The sequence below is a fragment of the Chinchilla lanigera genome, unplaced genomic scaffold (assembly GCF_000276665.1).
Source record: "Chinchilla lanigera isolate Chin_1 unplaced genomic scaffold, ChiLan1.0 scaffold00018, whole genome shotgun sequence".
Classification (NCBI taxonomy): domain Eukaryota; kingdom Metazoa; phylum Chordata; class Mammalia; order Rodentia; family Chinchillidae; genus Chinchilla; species Chinchilla lanigera.
Genome location: NW_004955419.1, coordinates 27820012 through 27847905, shown reverse-complemented (window position 1 = coordinate 27847905; position 27894 = coordinate 27820012). Strand labels below are relative to the sequence as shown.

The 27894-nt window shown below is 42.3% G+C and overlaps 2 protein-coding genes across 6 annotated transcripts in view; one reads left to right on the top strand and one right to left on the bottom strand.

Annotated features, from left to right (window-relative positions):
* Positions 1-6482, top strand: part of Tmod1 (tropomodulin 1) — a 74117-nt gene extending 67635 nt beyond the window's left edge. Inside the window, exon 10 of the mRNA XM_005382850.2 lies at positions 4799-6482. Within this exon, the coding sequence (XP_005382907.1) occupies positions 4799-4863 (65 nt within the window). The 3' untranslated portion in view covers positions 4864-6482. The remainder of the gene's footprint in view (positions 1-4798) is intronic.
* Positions 6483-6695: 213 nt separating this feature from the next.
* Tstd2 (thiosulfate sulfurtransferase (rhodanese)-like domain containing 2) lies at positions 6696-27641 on the bottom strand. 5 transcript variants are annotated; one of them, XM_005382847.2, is made up of 10 exons: positions 27526-27641; positions 24191-24400; positions 21283-21425; positions 17810-17930; positions 14449-14574; positions 13541-13646; positions 11079-11197; positions 10441-10599; positions 9726-9864; positions 6696-7850 (listed from the first exon to the last, which is right to left on the bottom strand). In XM_005382847.2, exons 2-10 carry the CDS (start codon positions 24353-24355, stop codon positions 7552-7554), a joined length of 1377 nt encoding a protein of 458 aa, XP_005382904.1. In that variant the 5' UTR covers positions 24356-24400; positions 27526-27641; the 3' UTR covers positions 6696-7551. The 5 variants fall into 5 exon arrangements, with proteins under 5 accessions (XP_005382904.1, XP_005382905.1, XP_005382900.1 ...); XM_005382848.2 differs by having other exon boundaries at positions 21283-21422; XM_005382843.2 differs by having other exon boundaries at positions 21283-21596; positions 24191-24403; positions 27526-27640.
* Between the last annotated feature and the right edge of the window lie 253 nt (positions 27642-27894).

Sequence of the window (27894 nt, the reverse complement as noted above, 5' to 3'; positions counted from 1 at the left end):
CTACAGAAAAGAAGGAAGCATGACTTCAAAAAGAAAAGCTTCTTTCTTCATTAAATTACAAAATAAGTATGTCCCAATGGCTTCAGTAAGCTTTTCTTCAAATTCACGCCTACTCCACACACAGCCAGTTCTAGTTTTTGGTCCTCAATAAAATGCAGAGAGCCTAAGCCTAATTCACAGGGCAAGCGCGCTGCTCCCTGGTGAGTGTCTGAGTCAGGGTCAGCGTATGGGAGAATGGAGAGAAGTGTGTAGTGTATACGCATAGGGCCAGTACTCTCAGACCCTGTGTGCACAGACGGCCACGGAGCTCACACACACTCGCACTCATACACGCTCTAGACTGACTTACTCTACTCCATGGACGTTTGTCAAAGGGCTCTGTGCCACGGGGTGTTAAACATGCAGGTTCTTGCTTTCAAGCTATTAGAGCCCAGGAGCATGCATTCATTGCTCACTCCAGAGTCCATTCTTCCCCCAGAAGCCTCAGGTCTGGAAAAGCTCATTTAAAAAAATGTATCTGGCATTTTGGTTTATCTGAGGTATCCTTATTTGAAATAAAGTAAGAATAAACACAAATAACTAAGAGTCATAATTACTATCATCATATCACAGAGGTGATAGCTAGATAGACTCACTCAAGAGGCCAGCAATCAAAATGCTGTAGACCCAGCACTTAACCCTTAGTTTTATTCTCACAGCATAATTTCACATTTCCCCTGCAAGTAGATGCCCCCTGGAGCCTATCTTTGGGCTAACCCAGTTCTGTCTTTCCTGGTATGATGGTCTGAAGGTCTTGTTTTTTCTTGGGGACAAAGCTTCCAGATGACTAAAGGTCAGGGCTGTTGTGCAGGATGCCAGAATCATCTAAGGGCTGGACAAAAGCGCCTCTGAGGACATTCTCAGTCCTGAGAATCTGAGATTCCAAAGCTCAGGCATGACCTCCATCACAAGGTCTCTTAGGGGTCACTTTGGAGCCTAAAATGCCAGAATCGAAGGGAACTGGGGCTCGGCCTCCAATTCCCTTCTCAAGAAACTGAAGCCTGGGGTGGGCTGGGGGGTGGGGGTGGGGTGAAGGCCAAGCCTCAACCAGGTCACCTCAGTTGTTAGCTACAAGAAGCATTTTCTGAGTGACTCTGGTGTGCCCAGGACTGTGCCAGGTGACACAGAGGTAGCAGAAAGGCCAGTTCTGACTCAAGAAGCTTTACAACCTTGTAGGGGAAAAAGACTCAAAGGCATGCCTAAAAATTCAAGAATGCCTATACACTCTGTCCAAACAGTGAGGAAATGATTTACGAGGCTGGAGCCAGTTAGGCAAAGCACCCTGGTGGATGGGGCTCTAGCAAGCCTTGAAGGAAAAAGACAGGTTGACAGAAGATCAAGAGGAGCCCCTTCAGGGTCTCTAGGAAGTGACAAAGGTGCTCGGGGTACAAGGGCAAGGTGGATGGACCCAGTCTACCCAATGGCAGAGACAGGAAGATCGAAAGTGGCTGGAGGAATTGTTAAAAGGAGTTCAACCTGGAAGAAAAACTGTGAATTCACAAAGCAGGAAGGGAAGCACGTTGCAGCAGAGGGAACAGCATGAGCAGACGTGTGTTCACAGGAATGCGGCTGGGTACCTGCAGGCAAGGCTGGGCCTCAAAGCTTTTAGCACCAAGCTCAGAACCTCAGCAGGGAAAGCAGGTGGGACCTGGAAACCATGGGGGTCTCCTGGACAGGAATCCAGGTGATAACACAGACCTCTGGGTTACTCCAGAGACCTACGTGTAGCGGCGCTCTCAGTGTTTCCCACCGAAGGAAGGAGAGCAGAATCTCAGTGATTACAGGCCACATTCACATGCTAGTTGCAGATGTATCATTTCAAGATTTAAAAGCAGATTTGTGCCTTCCTGCTAATTTTCATGAGACACACTCCAGATTCCGACAGTGACTGTATTCCTCCTGTAACTGTCTTTCCAATGTAGTATCTCCCTCCTGCTCTCAGTGCTGTGGAAAATCAGATAGGCTTCCCTGTTTTCCAACTGATCGTTGTTATCATAAAAGCCTTCTGCCCTGCTCCTCAGGACTGTGGTTGACGCAGGGAACACAGACCAGGAAGGGGCAAGCCTCCCTGGTGTCCAGGCCCCGCCTTGGCTCAGGGCACAGGCTAGGGCTACTGTGGGGCTTGGGCTTTGCCTGCCTGGGACCCATCTTGACTGGTTCACCTTTGCTCCTTCTAGCCCTGGGCACTGAGCTCTCTGCAGACTGTGTCCCATGTGAGTGCAGGCTGCTGTGCTGTGGGGGTCAGGGAGGAGCCGAGCTGCAGCTCCCATCTACATTTTCCCACACAGTGCCTCAGACGACTGCTATCTGCACACTATTTATAGCAAACACCAGGCAAGTGTCGCTTGCTGGGCCTTCAGACCTGCCACCAGAGCCTCCTCCACTTAACATGTGAAGTGCAGCCTGCAAGTTAAGACAGCAGGTGGGATGCAGAGGGGCGTGGAGAGGGAGTAACACATGTAAAAGCAGAGAACAGCCCTTTCCAGGAAAGTTGCTTTTTTACTGTATTCTCCCGAAAGACCTTTCTTTTGTTTTTTTTTAAATTTTTTTTATTTTATGGTAAAAAGGTAAAACAAAATTTCATGACAAAGTAATGGTAGAATAACAATAGTTAATACATTGCATATTGTTATCTTTAAAGTAGCTATTCAGAGTACAAGACATAAGCATTAAAATTTTCTCCAATCAGTATTAGCCCAAACCTTCCTTTTCAATGAACTAAGAGACACTAATGGCATAAGTGCCTTGCATCTTTCCCCTTTCCCGTCCATCCTTTTCCTCATCCTAGTTCCTTTTTCCTTCTGAACAATTTCAGCCCATTTCACAATATCTATTGTACATTTTAGGCCTTATTTACTCTTTCAGTTTCTCATGTCAGGGACACAATACAGTGTTTACACATGCGAGTCTGATTTATTTCACTTATGAATACGGTCTCAAGTTGCATCCATCTACCTATGAAAGTCTCAAGTTCATCCTTAAGAGATTTTTAACAGGCACCTCAAACAGAGTTCTTTAATTTTATTGACAATTTTTACTTGTATATGTTTATATACTGATGTGATGATTTATGAATACAATGTGTAATAATTAAATCAAGCCAGTTGACATACCCATCATTTCAAATACCATTCTGGTGGTAAGAACATTTGAAAATTACTTCCTTAGCAATTTTGAGCATAAAATCCACCATGCTATGCGGTAGGTCTCAAAAGTAGTACTCAGCTCCTGTTGTGTGAGGCCTTGAGTCCCTTGACTTTCACCCCTTCACTCCTCCCCGACCCTCCAGCCTGCCACCACCATTCTACCTCTGTGAGCTCCACTGTTTTAGACTCCACATGCATGTTGGAACATGTGATTTCAGTCTCTCTGGGCCTGGCTTAGGTGCTCTAGTTCCTCCTATTGTGGCAAAGGTGGAATATCTACTTTTAAGGCCAAACAGTATTGTGTATATATCCCACATCTCCTTTACCCATTCATCTGCTGGTGGACACTGAAGCTGATTCTATGTCTTAGCAACTGGGAACAGCATACAGTGAACATGGGAGTACAGACATCGCTTTGACAAAGCCAGTAAACACCCAGAAATGAGAAGGCTGGATCCCAAATCAGTTTCTTTGTGTTTCTCCCAAACCATCTCAGGAAAGGGTACTACTTTCCCCACAGCCACTCAAGCCAGACCTCTGGGCTCTCCCTGGACACCGCCCCCACTCCTGCTATCCAGTACAGCGCCTGCCTCAGGGGAAGCCCATCATATCCACCTGGCTTCCCGCAACTTCCCCAGGCCTCCAGGTCCTGCAGGCCAAGGACCTTGCAGCACCACTCACCCCAAAGCTCGTCCTGCCACTCCCCCCTCAGAAGCCTTGCTGGGCTCCTATTTCTCTCAGGCTCAACTCTTCCACATGGATCCCACATCCCTTAAGTCACAAGGCCCTGACTGAGTCAGGCACTGTCCTAACACTTTCCATCTTATTAATTTATGTCATCCGCCCCACCATGGCATGCTAGCAGTATCCGCACCTTACAGTAAGGACACAGCTCTGCAGAAGCAGGAAGTGGGCAGAACTGGGATTTGAACTGACAGTCTGGCTGCAGAGCCTGTACATATCACCTCATTAAGAGAGGGTTCCATCCAGAGGCCTTCACTTGGTGAGTCCTGCCAGATTCATTTTATGACATCCAGATAAGCTAGTACCATCCATTCTAGGCACTCTGAGTGCCCGCAAGGAAGCCAGGAACAAGCTTACCTTCAGAAGGCCATGTCTCTGAGTGTCCCCCTTCTTTCCCATCCTCTGCTCTTTTATTCTTTGCAGTTCAGCTGACCTGTCATCTGCCTATCCTGGGGAGATCTGACTACCTCATTCATGTGCCTCTCACACCTCACAGGGATCCGCCAGGGTACTTCTGGTCTTTTATCGAGGTTACTGTTTGTACACGTTGGCCCTGTTATGCTGTCTCTTTCTGATTCCTGTATTTGGCACATAGGAACACTCAGAAAATGCTACTGAATTAGATAGGTGAATAGTTAAGTGCTTCATGAAGACCCGACTGATAATTCAACTGGCCAGAAGAGGTGGGGAATTCAGAGGGAGGTGGGTACAGGCAACTTGTGATGCCCTTCTAGCTGTGACAATCACCAAGTTTCTGGCTGCTTAGATGATACATACCTACAGTGCTAAGTGGTGGTGCTACAGTGCTAAATGGTGGTGCCTGGTGCACAGGTACAACTGGCTGACATTTCATCTCCATTCCTTTCCAGTGAGGAAGAGGAGGCTTGCAGACTTGACGGGGCCCATCATTCCCAAATGCCGCAGTGGCGTCTAGTGTGTGGCGGTGAAGACCATGCCTTTGAACTGGACATGTTCTACTGACCATCTGTGCTCTGCAGTGGAGACCAGGAGGCAAAATGCTGGCACAAATCTTTTGTGGTTCAGTTCTTATGCACTAAGGTTTTAGGTTAAATAGTGGTTGTAGTTGAAAATTTTATAAAATATGGGTAATGTGAAGTTTTTCTTTAGTCATAGAAGTTCAGTATGGTTATTAAAAACAAAGAAGCCCTCAAACTGGCAGATCCTCCTGCAGATGATGTGACAGCAGCAGTGACTTAACCCCAGAAACCCTGATTGGTGGCCTTGCTGTGCGGTGTTTCAAGTAATGTATAACACAACATGGCACACATAAACAGCACGCTCTTTGACTAGTTTGGGAAGTATTATAAAACACTTTATTACAAATTTGATCTTAGCTATTTAGCAAAAAAGAACAACGAATCACTCTTCACTTACCCTCCTTTAAATTTTAAGAACCTCAAGATTAAAGTTGCCAAATTGGTTACTGAATCAAAACCACAATTTTACCCCCAAGAAAGACAGACAGACTGAAGTCATAGACTGCTAGAAATCAAAAAACAAGATTCCTTTTGCTGGATATGGGGAAAATGGTAGAAAAAGGCAACAATGAAATTTCAAGACTCAAAAATCACCCTAGACAACAAACATATTCCTCAGTGTTTTTTACGAACATCTGTGATGTATTTATAATTGAACACTGGAGTCAGAAAGACAGTTTCCCTGATGAATGGATGTGAAAGCCTGTGGCCAAATGCTTGCTGCATGGCGGGGAAATGGCTTTGGTGAGGCCACTGCAAGGGTGAGTTTCTAGTCCATTGTGGCTATGGTATTTGGCATGGCCAAGCTTACAAACTTCAACGTCCTGTCTCGTCACTTACTAGACAAATCAATGCTGATCTTAGGCCTGCAAATGAAGTACCTGAAGGACAATAATGCAAAAAATCTAGGTATTAAAAAATGAGGGGGGCTGGGGATTTAGCTCAGCGGCAAAGCGCCTGCCTGGCAAGTGCAAGGTCGTGAGTTCGATTCCTGGTACCAGAAGAAAAACAAAACAAAACAAAACAACAACAACAAAAAAGACATTAGGAAATCCTGGTGAAATTACCTAAAGATGACTATTCTAAAAATGTAATTTTGGTGTTTCTACTGAATCCCTTTTTAACACCATACACATCATTTGGCAGCCAGCAAAAATGTCAAGCCACACTACCCTTGTGCCTTTTAATATACCACGGTGCCAGTTTAACTAATATTTTTGTTTGCTGCTTTGGGCAGTTACTTTTATTAGGGATTCAGCAGATCGTATGGTAACAGACAAGGCCAAAGAGTGGATGAGCACAGATTATGAGGCTTCTGATGAAAAACGCAAAGTCTTGCACACTGAACTATAATGATATAGACAGTACAGGGTAACTAGAGGTGGAGCCAGGGCCTTACCACTATGAAGAGTGTCTACTGAGGCTGCAAATGGGCCCAGAAGTGGCACCACGCTGCAGGGTGGCCATCCCCACTTGGCTTCTCCTTGAAACACAATTGCAGCTGCATTCTGCATCACTGGAAACTGCGACATTATATTAAATCTGTTGGTCTATGTGTGGCTGTGTATGTGTTTCTTGGGTCCTGTGTGACAGAGACATGTTACCACGTGCTGGCCAGGAGGCTGGATGGCCACCATGGCAGTGCTGAATGACCTCATTAAGAAGTGTCTTGTGAGGGGCTGGGGATTTAGCTCAGCGGCAAAAAGCGCCTGCCTGGCATGCGCAAGGTAGTGAGTTCGGTTCCCGGCACCAGAGAAAAACCAAAAAAAAAAAAAAAAAAAAAAAAAAAAAAAAAAAAAAAGCAGTGTCTTGTGCCCCAGGTGCTGATCTAAAAAAATTGCTGCTCAAATGCCAGTGCCTGGAGCTTATCTGAATGTCTCAGAGACAACACATGAAAGCTAAGAGAGTACATACTGGGGGAAGCAAGGCTCCTAGGAGGAAATGTCTCACAGAAACAAAATCAATAAAAAATAAGGCGGATCATATCTTTAAGGCTGTCCCCATCAGATGAACTATGGGTCTAGACCCAGGGTTGGCAAACTTCTTTTGGGAAGGGTCAGATTAAAAATATTTTAGACTATGTGGGTCATATGTTCTTTGCTCCAAGTACTCAATTGTGTCATAGATCACAGGTAAAGGAACGGGTGAGGCTTTTCCAAGAAATTTTGAAGAAGCAAGAAGAGGGTCAAATGCCAGTTTACAGAGCCTGTCAGGTCAGGGGTCAGAGGAAGATAGCAGATGACCTAACTGACTTGGGTTAGCAGCTTACTTGCAGAACTAGAGCTTTTACACTTTTGCCAGCAGGACAGATAGGTCTACTAAGAAGGACAAGGACTATTAACACCACTACTGCATGGCAGGAAACAGGCATGACACAGTCACCAGGCTCAAGACTCTATCCCTCAACAGCTTTGGGATCCCGTGCAGCCTGCCCTTTTCCCTCTAGCATCTTCAGCTTCCTCTCCCATGCAGTGATGCACAGGTGGCCGACACGGTGACCAGTCTGCCGTGATGGTACTGACCAGCACCGAAGCTCTCAATTTCTGTTTCTCTGACCGTGACGTTTTCCTATGCATAGCTGCCCCAAATCTTTATGAAGGCTTGGGGAATACTGACTATGCCACTCATACAAGCAAAGGCCCATCCTCACCAACAGTGGGCCCTGGTTCTAGGTTTACAGGGATTTGTGCATGCTGTGAGAGTTCCCTTGGGATGCGTGGCCGCCGGGCTGTGCACTCACATTCCTCTTTAAAGCTGTCCTGGGTAGGTCCTGAAGCCCGCTTGATTCCTTTGTCTTGGCATGTGACACAACAGGCTGTGGATCCTTGTCCTTGACAGGCAGGGCAGGTCAAAACGAGCTGGCGACACTGGGGAGTGGAGCAGAGTTTATACTGGTCCCACTGGGTTCCACAGTATGAACATGCTGGGGAAGAAAAGAAAAAAGCCTCGTTACACATACACACGTAGACACACATTTCTCCAGTTCCTAAATATTACTCTTCACTCATCAGGATCTAATACATTCGGCTGGCCCTGGGGAAGTGTCTATATACTTCATCTCTTGTCTACTAACAGAGAAAATGCTGTCCCTTGCTTTTGTATGGGGGAAAAGGGATTTGCTTCTGGAAATTATCTTTCTGAATTTAGTATTAACTGACCCATTTTTCTTTTTCCCATCCAGAAAATGGGTATTAATGCTTCTTTCTGCCACTAGCTACCTCCAAACTGGCCAATGCTTTGTTAAATGGTCTTTCCCATTAAATCATCCCCTTTTCCAGTAAGGACAACACACCTGAATACAAGATGACTCCACATTTGTATTCACCCTCTGCAAGGCACACCCCTCTCTCCTGGGCCTGAGTCTCTGGCTGTGGCCGGGACACCTGACCTCCCAGTGCACATTATCTTCCTTCTTAGCCCGTTGCCTCCTGTCATGTTGATAACACCAGCCTTCCTCAGGTCTCTGCACCTCGCTTACTTAAGCTACCTTTGGGCCTTTTCTCCCTTTCACGCTCCCATGCAGGCACTCATCAAGGCCTACCAGTATTTCCTCTGAAATCTCTCCAACCCACTCTTCCTACTTATTTACAATTTCTACTACATCTAGCTCCAAGAAAGGTCAAAAATGTTTTCAGTAAGAAATATATGGCCCCTATGATGAGTTAAAAAATCAAAAAGGACACAAGACAATCAAACTCAAAATCTTACTCATTGTATCTGAGAAGAATTCTACCTCAGTCCTTATTCACAAGAGTTCTAGAAACTACAGCAGCCACTAAGGTCTGGGGCAAGAGCCACCATTCTGAAGGATTGCTTCTATCCATCTTTCACTGCCTGCCGGTGCCTGATTCACCCCACTGTACCAGTGTGAGCCCCACACTGCAGCCAAACCAGAGGCTGTCTGTGCTGGCCACCCTCTTAAACACTCCTGACTCCGCCCCTGGGGTCAGCTCTCCCCTTTGAGTGTCCCACCCACTATTAAAAAGTAAATGCATGTTGCATGTGTCCACAGACCACCTAAACCAGGTAAAATAAAAAATAAATCTTTTTATTTTTTGTCATGGATTTACTTGGCAGCCTGGTGAAGACTATGGATTCTGTCTTGGACAAAATTATGTTAAATACACAGACATATTACAAAGAAAATAAACTGTGCAGAAATACAAAATATCAAAACATTTTCCAAAATCTGTGATATGGTGAAATAGGTGTTATTAACACACTAAATAATAAGACTTAATGGTGAACCTAATAACTATTTCCACTGTGAGGCAAGATGAATATAAATGCTATTTTGACATATAACTGTAACATAATTCAAAGTACTGTGAATTATGTGAGTTTTCTGGAAGACAAAGTCCCAGGTGCATCTAACAGAACTGGCTTGTTGACTATATTCATAACTGAAGGAAATGCTTAATTTTCATGAGGAGTTACTGAAAACAAAAACTTTCCTATCCAAATTCACAGAATCCCTGAATCTATATATTGAGCCCAGATTAGGCCTAGCTCTTGGTAGGCAAGAGGGGTACGTAAGCCTATGCCCACTTTAAAGGACTTGCGTGGTAGTAATACTTAGCCAGGAGCCCAGCATAGGCCTCCTGATCCCTTGTCCAGGGATGTCTGCTCCACTGCTCCATTACCAACCGCTGCAAAAACAGTGACACAATGAACTTATTTCCCTGGTTTGTTTTTCCAGGCAATCAGCATGGCCTGCCCTCCCTGTGCAGCATTTCTACAATGGTGAATTGATGGTATGTGGGGTTTCAGTGGGGGTTCCAGCCCTGTTCTGACCTACCTGATACCACGTCACTGTTGTAGGACAGGGCATATCGCTCGTCAAAAACAAACAACTTCCCCTTGTAAAAGCCATCAGGAAATTTTTCCAAGTACTTGTGGATACCACCCTTGAGCTGGAACACTTCCTTACACACTCCCTGGGTATGGAAAAACCAGACGAAATCTGAAGAAATACACAGAAACCTAAAAGCTCCAGAGTGCCAAGGGAATTCCCTGTCTGTGCTATCAGCCAGGGGCTTCTGGCTCCCCCTGCAGGACTCAGGGTGATCAAACCGTCAAGAAACTAACAAGGCCAGGCCTCGCCTACTGGGGGGATGGGTGATGACAGCAGTCAGAGCCTTCACGCTCCAAGATCCTGGGAAGCTCAACTATTTTTGCTACCCCCTAAATATAGGAAGACATCTGCTGGGACATGTGATATTACTGAATCTGTTCTTCTCAGGATCAAGCAAAAGGATTAGGAGAAAGGAGATGTTAAACTAAGCTTTCTCTTTTGTACTTGGTGACTCTCTAAGACTGCTGAGTGCTTTTCACATCTTGAGATTTAAGAACCTCCTATTTTGCACTCTGCTGGGACCATACAAGGTAAAATAAATCCTTGGGCTAGCTCGGGGTGAAGAAAGGGACAAGGAGGGAGTGGAAAGCTTCACACCGGCTACTGGTGGATCATTTTTCACCTCTGTGATTGCAGTGCCTCCAGGGTGGTGGCTCACCTTGGCTTTGAGGTAGGCTGAACCGCGTTCACAACGGATGCCCCCAGTGCAGTACATCAGCACTCTCTTTTCTCTGAAAAGCTCTAGATTTTTGTCAACATAGCTAGGGAAGTAACTGAATTTCCTGATGTCTGGGGCTAAGCATCCCTGGAATCGTCCCTACAATGCAGAAGTGGCGAGAAGAAAAATTATCAGAAAAACATACCTGAAAGGAACAAAGGTTCTCTGTGTCAAACAAGTCCCACCTTAGCGAAGAGTATGTGCCAGTTGCTGTTGCCACCCCATACTCTGACCTTTTAACCAAGATCCGGAACTAAAAACAAGGCTTATGGTCCAAGGTCACCTTCCTACAGAGTCCACAGGGAACTGGACAGGCTACCCGGGGCCAACTTCACAAGATCATCGACATGTCCAGGGTAAGCTCATAGGAGTCAAAAGTATGTTATATGCGAACATGTATTTAATTCATATTTTCTTAGACTTCTCATAGATCTTGAGTTCAAGGGCTCAGGTTTTCTTTGAAGCTGCTAGTAATGAAAGGAGACGCCTATGCCACAAGCTACCCTTGGGAAATAGGTCATGCTGTGGAAAGAGGGAGACCTACCATTTCACCAAACTCAATTCTGGCTCTTACTTACTATTTTGCTTTCGTAGAAGTTTCTGCAATCCAGTAAGATAGTATCGCTTTGTTCATGACTTGCCTGAGATAACAACTTTTCTACTTCTTTATGAAATTCACCTGGGGATAAGTGAATTCCTAAAACAAAACCAGAAACTTATGTTAAAACAAAATAAACAAAACCAAATCCCAACTGGCTTAACGTGACGTATGTGTCAGCTTCCTTTCCATCCAAACCTCTTCTAATAATTACAACTGTCTCCTAATAACAGTATTTGAAGGTCATGAGAAAATAACTTAACAATTCTGGGTATCCTGAATTTCCCTCCTAAGACAAGGACTATGGAGATCTGGCAGTTCAGAAATAGTTAATTTTTGTACCCTTACACTTGACCTAACCCCAGTAATAAAAACCAGGTAACTGGGATCCATTTGGGTTTGTGGGCCCATCATATGGTCGTTCGTGGGTCAGGAAATGGCTACTGAGCTACTGTCACTGTGCACAAAGGCACTCTGGCATGGATGTGCTTGACCACAGGCTTTAAATGTTCTATACCAAGGTGAGCCCGAGCTCCAGGCTAAGAACCCTGGCCTACCACAGCTGAGAACACAAAGCTGGAATTTTTTTTTAAATGCACAAAGGATAAGGAGACCGTAGAAGAGTAAGTCTTCCACTAGGAAGTGTCTACATTTGTGTGTATGAGCAAAAGAGAAAAGGACTGAAAGGACTGACGACAGGAAGGACACGTGAGAAGAAGGGCCAGCGAGAGAGAAAAGGGATAGGAAAGCTGTAGGATGGGACTGCAGGTAAATATTAGGTAAGAACCTCAGTGTGGCAGAACCCTTTGCCTCTCGACAGTCCAGGACAGAAACATTCCTGTACCTTTGGGGCTCCAGGGCATCTCAGCAGACTATGAGGAACTCTGGGGGAATCTGACACTGGGATTTTGCCACGGTGGGGGATTTTGCCACTGCTTTTCCTCAGTGTTCTACCACGCTGAGGTTCTTATCTTCTCATCATGAGTCTCTTTCCTAATGCTTGTATGTTCCTATTTCCCTATGACTTAATTCACAGCCTTCTTTTAAGTATGTACTAAAAATGAGTACCTTATAGTCAAGGAGTCCTCTTTACTTCCTGATGGAAGACAGCACTACCTATGAAACAGTCTGGGGGCAGGGGACAGGGGCTGGGAGAAGAAGGAAAAAAAGGAATCAAATCTGACTCTGATCAAGTCTCTGGTCCCGACCTGTCTAACATAGTAGCCATGGTCACCTGTGGCTGACAAGCACTTAAACTGTGGTTTGAGACGTGCTACAGTAAAGGTGACAAACTAGATTTCAAGTACTTAGCATGAAAAAAGTAAACTATTTCAACAATAATTTTTATTTTGATTACACGATGAAATAATACTTTGGATACACTGCACTAAATAAAGCATATTACTTAAATTGGTTTTTTACTTTTTATATGTGGTTAAAAGAGCATGTAAAGTTGTATCAAGTGGATCATATATTTCTATTAACAGTATTCTAAATCTAACTACCAACTGATAGAAAACACAGGGAACAAAGGAATATCCTAAGGGATACTATCGGCAGTATGCAGATTATGAGAAATGCTACAAATGACCCAGTTCCTTCAAAAACTATGAAGACATTAAAGAGACACCACTGATGAATCACAATGAACAGGTCTTATATGAATCTGAATGGAAACTTAAAAAATGAGGACACAACTGGGATTACCTGAGTAGACATCTGATATTAAGAAATTATGGCTAAAATGTTTTAGGTTTGACAACAGTTTTACAGTTAACAGTTTTCACAAATATTAATCATTTAGAGATACCTACTAAAGTGTTTGTAAGTAAGATGACACTAGATTCTGTTCAAAATGGTCCAGGATAGGACTTGGACAGGATACAAATCTAAGTTGGCCATGAATCGCTAACCGCTAAAGCTGCATGAAGTTCACTGTACTATTTCCTCTACTCTTTTTAATACTGGAGATATTTTCATAGTAAAAAGTAAACAAAACCAAGAAAACACCACACAAATGTCTTTCAGTCATCTATAATCATCAGAGAAAAAGTTAAGAAAATATTCTAGAACACTGCAAACTGCTTTGGTTTTAAAAGCCACTTGCTCTCTGTGGTAAAAAGCCTATGTGCTCTATTTTGCAGATGAATTATTTACAATAATTATTCTTCCCAAATGGCTATCTTTGGAAAAATAAAACAAACTTCCTATCAAACCATCACCAAGAAGAATAAGATAGCTCATTCCAAGGAGTCTTCACTTACCACAAACACCATAGGCAAAAAACAAACTGAGCACTAGATGGACCCAAACATTGGCCACCCCACAACTACTTAGAAGATTCATCATGGCTCTTAATGACCGTGTCTAATCTTCTCATTTGTCCATTAACTTTTATCCGTATAGTGAAAAGCCCAACTCTTTTTCTACAAACAAGCATACCAGACTTCTTGTAGGAGATCTTGCTGGGGCTGATCCCCATGGGCACGATTTCTTCAAATACACCAACACGTAATTCTGGAAAACAGTGAGCTCCTCCTTTGCTGGTCTAGCCAATGAGAAACAAAACAGAATACAGTCTTCCTGTCCCATTGCCAGGTGTAAGACAAGTAAGAATGTAAGAATTAAGACCTGTTTTGTAATATGATGAAATCGTAAGAAACCTCAAATGAGAAAAAAAAAAAAAATTAGGAACCTCAATGTATCAGACAGGGCCCAGAATGTTTTAGATAATTCAATATATCAATAAAAGCTGCATACTTCGAAAGTGTGCAGAAATACTGTATTTCTATGGCTATACGTATTTAAGTATAAAACCAAAAGCACCACAGAGAAATTCCAATGTGCAGTTACACCCTGGCTTTTGTTCTAGAGCCTTACCCGCCAGCGTGACCATCACTTTATCACTTACTATGATAAAGCATAAAGTCGCTCAAACAGTTCAGCTGTGAGAGCCAAAAGCTTCGCTCCCTCATATGTCATGCGCATCTTTTAATTCCCGGTTTACTGAAAACATAGTAAATCACAGTGATCTGCTAAGACAGTCAGGGAGCCTCTGAAGAGAACAAATACATTCACGTTTTAGAGTCTGAGGCTGTGTAGCTAAAACATCCTTCTTGTGTGTGAAGGAGACTCAGGTCTAGAGTGGGCACCAGCTGGCACAGGTCATGTAGTGACTCACTGGAAGAGCAGGGCTGAGCATGCTCCTTCCACTGCAATGCCCCATGACATAAAGGACAAAGAGGGCTGATACGGCACTGCTTACTTTTCTACAGTGACCTCCTCTTCAGTAACCTGTACTGAGGCAGAAGCAGACAGTTCTGGATCTTTTTATTTTAGATTTCTCTTACCTTAAAATCATCTTTACACAGATAATCCTTAAATAACGGACAAGAAAGCATGACTTCCATATAGAGTCTGGTGGCCAATTTGCTCCCACCAACTGTCCCATTGATCCCTTCAGTAGCAATTCGAACCTGAGGCACAAGATAATGAGAAACAGGAAACAGAACACATTCTTAGTTATCATTAGGTTGATGAAATTAACAGGAAAAGTTGAGCCACGACGTTACCAGACAAGAATACCCGTGTTTCAGATGACACACTCAGTTCACGCATGCAGAACAAGACAATCTGACTAAAACTTCTTGAAAACCCATCTGCTACAGAGCTGCAGTCATTCAATAGCCAAAGTGGTGAATCTGGAGCTTAACCTAAGTCCACGTGGTATAACAGTCCTTCAGAGGCCAGCAGATTTAGGATCATGATTTAGCTCTGCCACTTACTTGCCATGTTGTCCTCAGAAGGTTAACTGAGTTCTCTGAACTTTGATTTATTCATATTGATAAAAAGAGGACAAAAGAACATCAAAATTGGATTTAAAAAAAAAGACACTTACTGAGGAGATATTACTCAAACCCTAAAGTACAGGCACCCTAAAGTATATGTAGCATCTCTTCGTAGTGCTTGGAGGGAAACCACCACTGCAACCCCTATTCCCTGAATTCAAGTCCCAGGAGGGCCGTGTGTCTGGCTCACTGATGTATCTCCAGTGCCTAGAACACTGCCTGCTGTACAGTGGGCACTCACTACAGGCTGGTGAGTAAGTGTGTGCACATTCAGGCTCGTCTTTTCAAACTCCATGTTCTCTTTGAAATGCTTTGTTAGTTGAAAGGATGTTAGAGCCTAGGGTATGGCATCTACCTTCCAGGGGCATGATCTGGTGGCCCTGAAAAGCCGGTTGTTTTGGTACTGCAAAATCCTTCAGATGAGTTTAAAAATAGATCATCTTTGAAAGGAACCATCTCTAGGAAAGTGCTACCAAGTGTAGTACTCTGTGGTATCAAGGTACTCTCTGGAAAGAGAAGTGATTTAAATCAAGGTCCTATTGTCTCTGCTATTAATATACAAATACAACAGAATTTGAAAGCTTTAAGTGGCTGTCTATTTTCAGGTTCCCAGAGAAGAACTTCAGTGGTTGCCTTACTTAACCTAATTCTTCTCAAGCCAACGGCAACTCACAGGTGTGGCTGTCCGAAGTTCCATGATGAAAATTCTAAATTTCATCCATATTACATAAGAAAGAGTGCTGGAGTCTAGTATAGCCTGCTTCAGATGTGGGACAAGAACGAGAAAGTTATGCCACTTCTACTGCACATGCTGTTACCCATACACACAGATGGAGCTGAACTACCCAAAGGGTCAGGAAATCCACTCTAAAACAGTTTGAGGCAGTTATGATAAGGTACATACCTATGTGACTGCTTTTAGGCAGGCTAGCAGATTGTTTCCTCTTTAGTCTCAGAGCCCAAATAAATGGCAACCACATCTATTCCTTATATAACTAGGACAGAGCAATTGCTATACATGTCTTAGATTTCAAATTGCCACAATTCTTGAATATAAAATTTTTAAGACAGCGCCTTGGTAAGGGGGGGCGCCTTATAATATCTAAGACACTGAAGTAATAGCACTTATTGGGCACTGGCTAGAAGACAGAAGCTTTACACTATAATCTGGAAAGACACATGTCATAAGCACTATCTTACAGAAAAGACAACACAGGTGCTCAGAGAAATCAAGGAACTCACCCAAGGACAACAAGTAGACTGACAGCAATCTAGGGTTCAAAACCGTATCTTACAGGTCCAAATCTTCTAATCAGATCTTTCCAGTTTTCTGTGTATCCCCTCAAATTTCTTGAGGCCATAAGATATAAAGTAATAGGCATAAAATCTCCTTTCCTTAATTCCAGAAATTTTAAATTCTCCTTTTTCCCTAACCAAGCACCAATATTCTGCGAAATCCACCAGCACAAAACAATGTCACTAAATTAGCATGCATTTTTGAAGCCTAGGAATTTGGACCTGAGATCCAGGAAGATGCTACCACCTTGTGGGTAGAACTTTTGCTAGCTCACAGTTAGGCTGAACCAAGAAAAATAATCTGCCTCCAAACCAAGAAAAGGGACTGATTTCAGATTTTGTACATTCTGTCTGAGAAAGCATTCATCTTTCAAGGTATGGAAGTTCTCTGAAATGTTGACATATACTTATTCCATAAATATTTACTAATTTATTTTACTATACACCAGAGATTGTGAGTACTTAGGGATACAGTGGTTAGAAAAAACATAGAATTCTTCCTCTCTTGGTGAAACTCAGAGATTAAGCAAAGTCACACATACTAAGAGTTACAAACGTACAAGTGCTATGACTATAACTACATGTCAAGAGAAAGCATAATGGGAGAAATGCATTTAGATCGCAGAAAGGTCTCTTTTACAAAGGTCACATAAACTTCCTCAAAGAACTGAGGCTTGAGTAAAAATTAGTCTTGAGAAATACAGTGGGTGTGGGAGAGTTTCTTGTAATTTACCTGAAAAAAGGCCCAAAGACATGAAGGGGAAAGAAAAAGAAAAAACCTTAGTGGGTTCCAAGAAACTGAAAGACCATACTGCTACAAGGCAGAGGGCCCAGTCTCACAGGGACCCAGGGCATGTGAAGGATGTGGGTTTTAGCTCACCGGTGCTGGACAGCCATGTAGACATACTGAAGGGGGGTGATAGGACCTTATCTGCCTGTGTAAAGGGTGGGGGAGGGTGGCGGACTGGAGATTAAGTTGGAAGCTATGATATGCGTAGTAAGGGATGGTGGTGGCTTGGTTTAAGGTGGTAGAAGTGAAAAAGAGAAGTGAATAGAGTCAAGGGCAGGACCTGGTGATAAAATGAATACAGCAAATAAAGTCATAATTTCTTAGTACAGGTGAAGAAGATAACACTGACTAAAATATTCAGAAGTAACTTGGAATCACACCTATACCTACAATCTATGAAAGGCCTTTCAAATTGACATTTTACAAATGCTTTGCTATCCAGGGCTTAACAAATTATCTTTGCTTTTGCAGTAGTTTTATCAGAACATAGCCACAGCCACTCTTTTAGGTACTGTCTATAGCTGCTTTCAAGCTACAACAGTATTAAGTTTCTTGACATGAAGTCTAAAATATTTACTCTCTGGCTTGTTAAGGAAAAGTTGACTATGGCATTAAATACTCCTATAAAATACCAAGTTAACAGCTGTTTCTCTACTAAAATGCCCCACAGGATTTCCCTAACTTCTAAGAATCCAACAATGAATGAGTACGGGTTCTGCAATCCAAGGCTGGGAGTCAAAACGGGCCCGTGCCGGTTTTACGTGGAGCATGTGTTACCTTGCCTGTGAGGTGCAGGTGCTGACATAGAGCTGTCTGCCAGGCACAGACCCAATGCGGATCCTCCAGGTCAAGGTAGCAGTAATAAAGCAGCACCTCTCCTTCTTCACAATCATGGCCGCTACAGAAAGAAAAACAAGGGGAAAGAGCATTGGAGTCACCAGCGTAAGAAGGCCACAGTTTCATGAAGTACACTCAGATGGTATTCGGGTAAGGCAAAGATAGAGCATCTCATGCCTACCTTTTTTTTTTCAACAACAATTTGTATATACAGCAGTGATCATTACATTATTTCTAACAGCCATATAGAATCACCTCCAATGTTCAGCCACCGATGGGTCAATAAAATGTGGCATACACATTCACTGGAAGGTAACCATAAAAAGAAAGAAGCTGGGATAATTGTATCATGCCTACCTCGTTCCCATTATATTCTCCTGAGGCGAGAAGCCAATTCCTTTTTGTATTTTCTTTACAGAAGACAGTACATATATGCACTGAACTTCTTACTTTACAAAAAGTGAGTTCTCTCCTCCTTTAATGGTTGCATCTAAGAGAGAGGTATTAGCAACTCCAATTTATAGGAAAGCTAAAGTTTACTTCATTCTGGCTTATCCAGTAACACAAGGTAGTACCTGTTTTTAATTGCTAACTACACAAAAGAATTTCCCTTGCATTTCTTCATATAATCCTCTTACCTATGAGAGGTGATTACTCCCACAGGACCAACTTTTACACCTCACCAATTTCATACTGTTGATAATAAAATACTCAAAAACTTTAACCATGTTCATCAAATTAAGAAGCTAATGAAGCCAGGCGTGGTGGCACACACCTGTAATCCCAGCACTCGGTAGGCTGAGGCAGGAGGATTGTTGTGAGTTTGAAACCAGCCTGGGCTACAAAGTGAGTTCAAGGACAGCCTCAACTGCATAGCAAGACCCTGTCTCAAAAAGACAAAAGAAGCTAAAGGACATAATACAGTGTGATCTAAAGGGAAAAAAAGTTTAAAATAATCCCATTTATAGCAGCTTCAAAAAATTCACCTAGTAATCAACCTAACCAAGAAGTGAAAAACCTCTATAAGGAAAACTATAGTACTCTAAAGAAAAAGATAAAGAGGACATCTGAAAATAGAAAGACATCCCCTGTGCCTGCTAGAATCAGTATTGTCAAAATGGCCAGATTACCAAAAGATGATATGTAGATTTAATGCAGTTCCTATCAAAATACCAACAACATTCTGCACAGATAAAAAACAAAAATTTATATGGAACCAGAAGGGACCCAGAATAACTGAACTATTCTGAGAAGGAAGAATAAAGCAAGATTTAAGATTTTAAGTTATACTACAAAGCTAAAGTAACAAAAACAGCATGGTTCTGTAACAAAAGTAGACTTGTAGACCAATAGACCCCATGTACCTTAAGCTGTCTGATCTTTAACAAAGGGGCTAACATACGCTAGAGAAAAGACAGCCTGTTTAAGAAATGGTGCTGGGAAAAGTGGTTATCCACATGCAGAAGAATGACAGACCCGTACTTCTCACCCTATACTAAAAACTTACCAAAATGGATCAAAGACCTAAATATAAAAAGGAAACACTGAAACTGCTAGGTAACAAAACAGGGGAATAGGCAAAGATTTCCTGGACCAAACTCTAATAGCATAAGAAATAATACCATAAGGAACAAATGGGATATTAAAAAAATTTAAAAACTTCTACAAAGCAAGGGAAGCAATCAATGGAGTAAGCCTAAAAAATGGGATCATTTTTTAGCCAATTACTCTTCTGATAGAGAACTAATATCTAGAATAGATAAAAAACTCAAAAAAAATTAGACAACCACAAATGAGCCAATTAAAAAATTGGCAAATGAAATAGATACTTCTCAAAAGAAAAATACTAACAGCTAATTAGTACACAAAAAAAGTTCAGCACTTCAGCCTTTAAGTAAATGCGAATTAGAACAACTCTGAGAAGTCATCTTACTCCACTAAGAATGGCTATCATCAAGAACACAAAAAACAAATGCTGGTGAGGATTGCGGGGATAAAAGAACTTTTCCACATTGCTGGTGAGAATGTAAACTAGTACAGAATATGAAATATTTTGCAAAAAACTCAAGCTAGAAATTTCATTCAACTCTGGTAATAATGGTAATTGCATACCCATGATTACAGCAGCATAATTCACAATAGCTAAACTGTAGAATCAGTCTAGATACCCATGAGCAGATGAATAGATAAAATGTACACATAATAGAGTATCAGATGACCATAAAGAAGGATAAATTTGAGTCATTTATAGGAAAACATGTCTTAAGACTATAATGTTAAGTGAAATAAGGCAGACATAGAAGTTTAAATATTATATGGTTTCTCTTATTTTAGAAACCCAAATTATAGATAAAGAGTAAAATAAAGAGGAGAGGGCGGGAAACAAGGAGACGGACTTTTTGAAGATGGGGAAGGAGATGAGAGAAAGGGAAGAGAGGGGAGGGGAGGGTGGTAGGGAAAGGGGATCAAACATGATTAAGATACAGGATGAACTTTCCAAAATGAACACAATTGCTATGTATCACAAACATACACCAATAAAAAATAAAAGAAAAAAGTTAAACCAAAGAAATTACAGGGGTCAGGGAGATAGCTCAGCGGCACAGCACCTGCCTGGCAAGTGCAAGGTCCTGAGTTCAATTCCCAGTACCAAAAAAAAAAAAAAAAAAAAGAAAAAGAAAAAACCCAAGAAATTATAGATGTCAAAAAATTCACTATGTGGTACCCAAATAAATTCTGATAAATGGCTCCTTTGGGTTTGTACACATAAATTCATCTAACTTATAGGGGTTTTTATGGTTTTTGTTTAGTTTTTAACCTACTTAATGAATTTATTTTAAAAATTTTAAATAAAGATATAATTTACAAGTGAAACACAGATTATACATATAACTTGATTGATTTTGATAGTTGGGTATACCTGTGAAATCCACACACCTATCAAAAGACATATCTAACGCCTCAAAAAATCCTCCTGTAAAACTGGGCATGGCAGCACATGCCTGTGATCCCAGGAGACAGAGGCAGGACTGTAAACTCAAACCCAGCCTGGGCAACTAAGTGAGACTGTGTCAGAAAGAAAGGAGAGGGAGACCGGAAAGGACGGAGTAAAAGCGCTATGACAGTCTTGTTCAAGGTTTTTTGTGGACACAGCTCCTGTCGGTGTGGTGGTGGTGGTGTTACATACCTAGAAGTGGATCACAGGGAAGATGTCTACTTTTAACAAGAACCTGCTGAGCATTTTTCTAGAGTGGTTATACCCTGCCACATTCCCAATACTAACTGGGTATTCTAGTTCTTCCAAATTCTCATCTACATTTGCCAGTGTTGGTTGTTCTCATTTTAGCCACTTAGTGGGTGTCTCATAGTATTATAATTTTAAAATTAAACCAAGTATAGAGTGAAAATCTTACCTTATTAGCAGATCAGGACTAAAGCAGCTTATATCAGGGAGCCAGGCAGACCCTTCATGGCTATGAGTGAAGTACACTTGCAGAGGGTTCTTTCCATCTGCAGGCCTAAGACTCTTTGAGGTACTCAATGTCACAGCCATCTGCTTTAAAATAGAAGCGGTCTGGTGATAAATTTCATCAGCATGTTGTGTTGACACATGTCTATGGATGCCGACTGGGTCTGTGAATAGTTGCTGACAGCATTTCCACCATTCTTCTTTACATTCAAAAGGAGGGGCTAGAACTTGCTTGGTTTTGACGAAAAGGGCAAAGGCCTGCAATTATATTATTATTGTTAAATAATTTTAGGTTTATAGTTAATGGAAGTTTCAATGAAATCCTTAATATTATCTTTTCACAGGAGGTTCTAGTTTTATGTTCTACTATTCTACAGAAGAATTCCCTAAGATAGTAAGTTCTTTCATAAGAGATGCTAAAAGCAGAGTCTTTACATTATGGAGGCTTAACTGTCCCCAGCTGTATAATTTATTTTCAGGATGCAAAATCTAAGTCGTATCGGAATATTTGCACTTAATTCAGTTTGACCTTGTACTGTTTTCAGCAGCCCACACACCAAAATTGGAATGGTAAGGCATGGTGTCCCATGTAGCCTTCTCCCAGCTTTTTCTGGCTCTTCTTCCACACCTGTCTGACACGTGGACAAACACAGGCCCATCACTGTTTTCATCATCCCATTCCTGCCCATACTGTTCCTGGTAAGTGGGATGTGAGACTCTAGTGGCCCTGGTTCTGTAGAATTGCTGAATCTTCCAGAATACATTTTAGAAGTCACCTCTGACATAAAACATTCTATGGTCCTCTTACTAAGTGCTATTTCCCCATCTTCTGAATATAAACATTTCTATTTTCATTTTTCTACTTAATTGTAAAAACTTGCTCTGCTGTTTACTGTTTGTATCTTTACGAACAGACAGAAAACTAGCAAAGTTATCCAGCACTTAGGTGCTGCGTTTTCATCTGGAAAAAGATATAAAGAATTATATAAATGTTAAATGACATAATTAGATTTATGTCCTTGTCTGGTACGGAATGTAGACAATATCATTCTTTTCCAATGTGTTTCCTCGTCCTGTTTTCAGCCTAATCTTTATTTTTCCTCTTACAATCTTATTAGTTGAATCAAACCAGTTTTCTCTGTTCCCTTAATATGACTTAAACATCCCTCCCTTCTATTTTCACTCATACTAACCCTAGTGTCTGCAACACTCTTCCTCTTTGAAGGCCACTAAAATCTTACCTAAATGAAAAGACTAAGCATTATAAGTATGTCAATTCTTTAATCTAAAGCATAGATTTAATGCAATTATAGCCAAAATTGGACAAGGGTCTTTTAGGAAGTTGGCAAGACTGTTTTAAACAATCTTTTACTGCCCAGCGAGATTCATTTTGCTTTCTTCCTTTTCTGCAACTGAACTTGGCTATAAGGACCAAGTTTCCTCCAATGGAATCTAAATGGATGTGACAGGTGACACCTCCAGTTCTGGTCCATAAAAACCTCCACGTGTGCCCCCTGCATGCTCTCTTCCTCCTTAGATTACTGACATGGAAACCTTGGAAGGTATTTGTTAAGGACTACAATAAAACATTGGTCTCAGTCCCTGAGAACCTGTATGTCAACAGGAACGACCCACCCACCAGAGTCCTCAAGCCCAAACTCTTTCTAATGTGTTAAACCCACTACAGATTGGGTCTATTTGTTATTGCAGCCATGATTAATAAGTGAGGAAATTCTACAAGAGCAATGAGATGTAAACGTACTTTAGAATTATGATAAGCAAATGCAGTAGCCCATTGTGATAGGCATATGAAAAAAACCAAAAACATAAATAGATCATGAACTCTTTTATGCCTCCATCCAATCTATCAGCTCTACTTCCAAAATATATCCATAATCTTTGTTTCTTGTTTTTAAGACAGGGTTTTGCTATGTAGTTTAGGCTGGCCTTGAACTCACTCTGAAGCCTGGGCTCACCTGAAATTAGTGGCAATTCTCCAGCCTCAGCCTCCTGAGTGAGAGGATTACAGGCATGCACCACCATGCCTGGCTCAAATATCCATAATCTAACCATTCCCCATTACTCCCCCGGCTACCATTTTGTTGATCTAAGACAACATCACGTCTCCCCTGGATTAGGTCTCTTACTCTCCTTCTTTCTATGTTTATCCTCACAATTTATATTCCACTCAGTCAAAAAAACTCTTTTAAAACCTAAATCAGATGTCATTTCTCTGGTCAAAACCTTCCAAAGGTTTTCCCTAGTCACTAGCAAAGCCCTTACAGTGGCCTACAAGTCCAACACAACATCACCCTGTACACTGCTCCCACCTTATCTTTGACCATTCCAGTCTCTTGGGGAATGGGGTCTCTGTACAAAGGGAGTACGTGGGTCACTCATACAATTCTTATAATTTGTTATAAACTGAAGTTACTGAAGAGAGTGGAGGGGTGGCAGCTGGGAAGTTACAGAAGCATCTATTCTTCACTGACACGGAGCCAGATGGCTCTGTAAGCGAGGACAAAAGACTGAAGGCAAGACAACTAAGTCTCAATTTCATTTCCTCAGTTCATTTTCCTTTCTGAGCCTTGGGTTCTCTACTGTTAGAACGAGGAGGTTTTAGTCAATGATTTAAAAATAGTGGATAAATGGCATAGAAGAGCACCATTAGTACCAGCTACTCTCCTTAAACACCACCGTAACTGTCCAAGATCACACCTTGCCCAGGATTCTCCTTTGCCTGGTGCACATTAGTATCACTGATTAATGCTCCTGACTAGACCAATCCTTGAGCTGGAGGCCAATCTCTATAAGTTACTTCATGATCATGAAAACATTGACAGTAATATTACCTTTTTCTTTGCAAATGAGTATTTCTTCTTCATAATACCATCTAACTCTGCTTTGAGATCGATGCTAGGATTAGTAAGATTTGTATCTTTTAAATCCAAGTCAGAAAATCTTAAAATACAAGGCTCCTGATCATCTCCTTGGTCTGATGAAGTAGAAGAAGGCATCTGGTTTGGTTGCAGCAGTGAGGCAGAGACTTTTCAGTTAAGTACCTGCTAGGATATAAGCAAGGGAGAAACAGCAATGCTGAAGTCTTCAGATACTTTTTAAAGCAAACATGAAGCTAATTAATCATACAACTTGGCATGTGTTCAGTACATCAAGCTATCCATTCATTCCCTCATCCAACAATATTTAACAACTTTGCAATGCCACTCATGGTTCTACATACGGCAAATATAGCAGTGAATGAAACAAGAAAAAGTTACCATCTTCTTAGTTATATGCCATTGGAAAGACACAGATACTTTTTTTTTTTAAAGTCAGATGGGAAAGGGTAATGAAGAAAAATGATTAAGAAAGCAAAGGGCTAGAAGGCCTCTAAAAACAGATAGGAAAAGCCCTTCTAGGGCAGTAGAACAGTGTTTGAGCAAAACATGTGTTAGATAGCAAGCCACAGAAACATTTAGAGGTAAATGGAACCAGAAAAGCACCACCTACAATCAATCGATCAAGTCTGTGCCAGTACCTTATATTATGAATACTCTGTACTTTTTGCTCCCAAATATCAGAGGCTTTTTTCTTTTTTGGTACAGGATCTCATTATGTAGTTCAGATTTCCCTGGAACTACATAGGCCAGGCTGGCCTCAAACTTGACGCAATTCCTCTGCTTCATCCTCCTGGAATTAGAGGTGTGTGCCACAATGCCTGGCTCAGAGCCCATTTTAATGAGTCAGAGTATCAATTTTACTACTGTGGCTGAATCTTGTCAAAATGGATACACTACAACCAACATATTGCAGTCTTTCTCTTACACAGTTAAGCAAATGTTACAAGTAACAAACACTAAGTGGCGACACTAAGCACTGAGAAAAGCTCGTTTTTTGGATGGAGGTATGTGAACCTAGGCAAGCTATTTACATTTTCTGAGTTCTAATTCTCTAATCTGTAAATTAAGGACCGCAGGATCTACCTTACAGGACAGAAAAAGGGTTCAGTAAGTAGTAACACTATTATAATTTAATGCTGCAGTTTATGTTTAACTTTAAAAATGGATTTCTCCAAAAATTAACTGTAACAGATTTTATCTGCCAAAAATGGCCACGGCCATTCCTGGTCTATTTCTCTATTCGCTAAGCTTATCTAGCCCTGTAACTGCTCTCAAAATATGATGGAAGCAACACTAGGTAGCTTCTCAGGCTGGGTCCTGAAAAGCATATACTTGTACTGACTCTGCTTTCAGAGTGTTCACTCAACCCAACCACTATGCTCTGAGTTACAACCAATCCAGCTCAGGCAGAGACCACAAAGAGGGAACCCCCTAGAGAGGAACTGAGGCTTTCAGCTGACAGACAACACCAACTGCCAGGCTCAAACGGTTCCAGCCCCAGCCTCTGAGCTGAAAACAAACACAAACTGTTATGCCCTGTCCAAATTTTTGACCTTAGAACACTAAATCATTATGTCACTAGTAAATTTGTCTCCTAAAAGTAATCTTGAAGTAGGCAGCCTGGGAGGACACCTGAGGTTTGAGAGGTCCCATGTTCCAGAAGAGGGTGCACAGAAAGAGACTGCCATTGAAAACGATGAAAATGTGGAACTGGGGACTGAACCGAGGATCTCTGTACTGAGTTACATCCTCAGCCCTTTTTTGTTTGGGGACAGGGTCTCATTAAGTTGCTAAATTGCCTAAGGTGAGACACAAAACTGCAATCTTCCTATCCACCTGCCTCAACCTCTAAGAACGCTTAGATCGTAAATACCTGCCACCATATCCAACTTGTGGGATGATTCTTTTTTTGTCTGTGTTTTGTTTTGAGACCAGATCTTGCTATGTAGTTCAGGCTGGCCTCGAACTCATGGCAATCCTCCTACCTCAGCCTTCCAAGTGCTGGGGCTATTGGCATGTGCCACCATGCCTGGCTTGTGGAATGATTCTTGGTTCCTAATTTTCTCACAAGATCATCTAGTTTTTTCAGAAAATTCTATCAGCTTTGCTTTAGATTTCCTTCAACACTACCCAATTTTAAGCCCCCATTATTTCTTGTTTGAATTACTGTAACAGCCTGCCTTTTCCCTGTAAGAATCAGGAAGATATTACAAAACAAGTTAAGTCCAAAAATTTCTCAATTTAATCAGATAACATCCAAAGTCCTTAAAAAGCCCTTTTCCCTTACTTCTCTGATCTCATTTTCCACTACTCTCCCTTTGCTCACTAACTCAAATCACTGCAGTCCTAGGGCCCATTCTTTAATGGGTCATTCAGGAGAACAGCACCAAGGCAGCATGGGTTTTCCATTGTTCCCCTGCACCTTCAATACCTAGAACACGGCCTGGTGCATAGCAGGTGCTAAATGTTAATAAATACAGCGTATTTGTTGGATGAAACAAAAGTCACTGAATAATCCAGGAAATACCTCAGAAAGGACCAGATGGTCGAGTGAAACCTTAGACAAAGTGAGCAAAAGTCAGCCATGCAGATTTAGGAGCAGAGATCTTCAGGTAAAGGAAATAATGAGTGCAAATTCTTAAAATGGGAACAAGCTTGACTTACCAGAGAGTGAGTGGAGCAGAGTGGAGCAGAACCCTCCTGGCCACGATTGGGAGTTTGGAATGCAAAGGCCGTGGAGAATTTTATGCAAAGGAGTAGTGAGATCTGATTATGGATTTGCTTTAAACATGCAGCCATTAGGGTTTATAGAAAATTGGCCATGTAAGAAAGAGAAGGATACTTGAACGATTCCTCCTTAGATTTTCATATTAAGCAACGGAAAGACAATGCCATGTACTTAAGTGGGCAAGACAGAGTGGTACAGTTTAGGCTGGGTGAGTGAAATTTCAGAAGACCGTGGACACGGCAGTATGGTTGGTGCTCATCAAAGACCTGAGGGTAAGGGAAGTTCATATAATGTACAAGGAAGCAATTACCCAACAAACATTAGAAACACACTGTAACATTGAAAACAATCGTTTGTCCCTTCTTAATCAGACAACTCAGCGATGAGCGGTAGGACTTGCAGGCTCGCGTGGCCGAGGGTCTGACCATCCCCGGGGGGGAGGTTTGTGCGGCGTCGGCTCCCGCCCAGGCACCAACCCGTGCGCCCGGCCTGGCCCAACCTCCTAGCCCAACTCCCCGAGGAGGCAGAGGCCGGGAGGTGGAATAAAATGACCACGCACCTGCCGATCCTGCTCCTTTCTAGTTTTGTCTTCGACGAACAGCCTCAGCCTGGAAAAGGTAGTATCTCCCCGACCTCTACCCTACAGCCACGCCGCGTGGTTGCGTAAGAGGGACGCTCGTGACGTCACTGCGCCCTGGAAGCCTGCACGGCAGTAAGCGCACGGGTCGCCGGGAAAACGTCACGAGGGACGGCAGGGGTCGCTCTTGTACCTCGCTTCCAGACCAGGTTCGGGGCTGGCGGGCCCTGGCTAGCTGCAGCGGCGGCGCTTCTGCGTGGCCCCGGAAGCACACAGAGCGGAAGGCGGGAGGAGGAAGCAGCAGACAGCAGAGGAAGCCCGAGGGGGCGGCTGCGTGCTGACCATACGCCC

Bases quoted from the DNA above. Each gene is read 5' to 3' on its own strand.
- Tstd2 (XM_005382843.2), bottom strand. From the start codon at position 24,355: ATGCCTTCTTCTACTTCATCAGACCAAGGAGATGATCAGGAGCCTTGT. The intron at 9,865-10,440 runs GTGAGCCACCAC...TTCCATACCCAG, and splicing joins CAGCCTACCTCAAAGCCAAG to GGAGTGTGTAAGGAAGTGTT. The intron at 7,851-9,725 runs GTAGGTCAGAAC...TTTCTTCCCCAG, and splicing joins CAACAGTGACGTGGTATCAG to CATGTTCATACTGTGGAACC.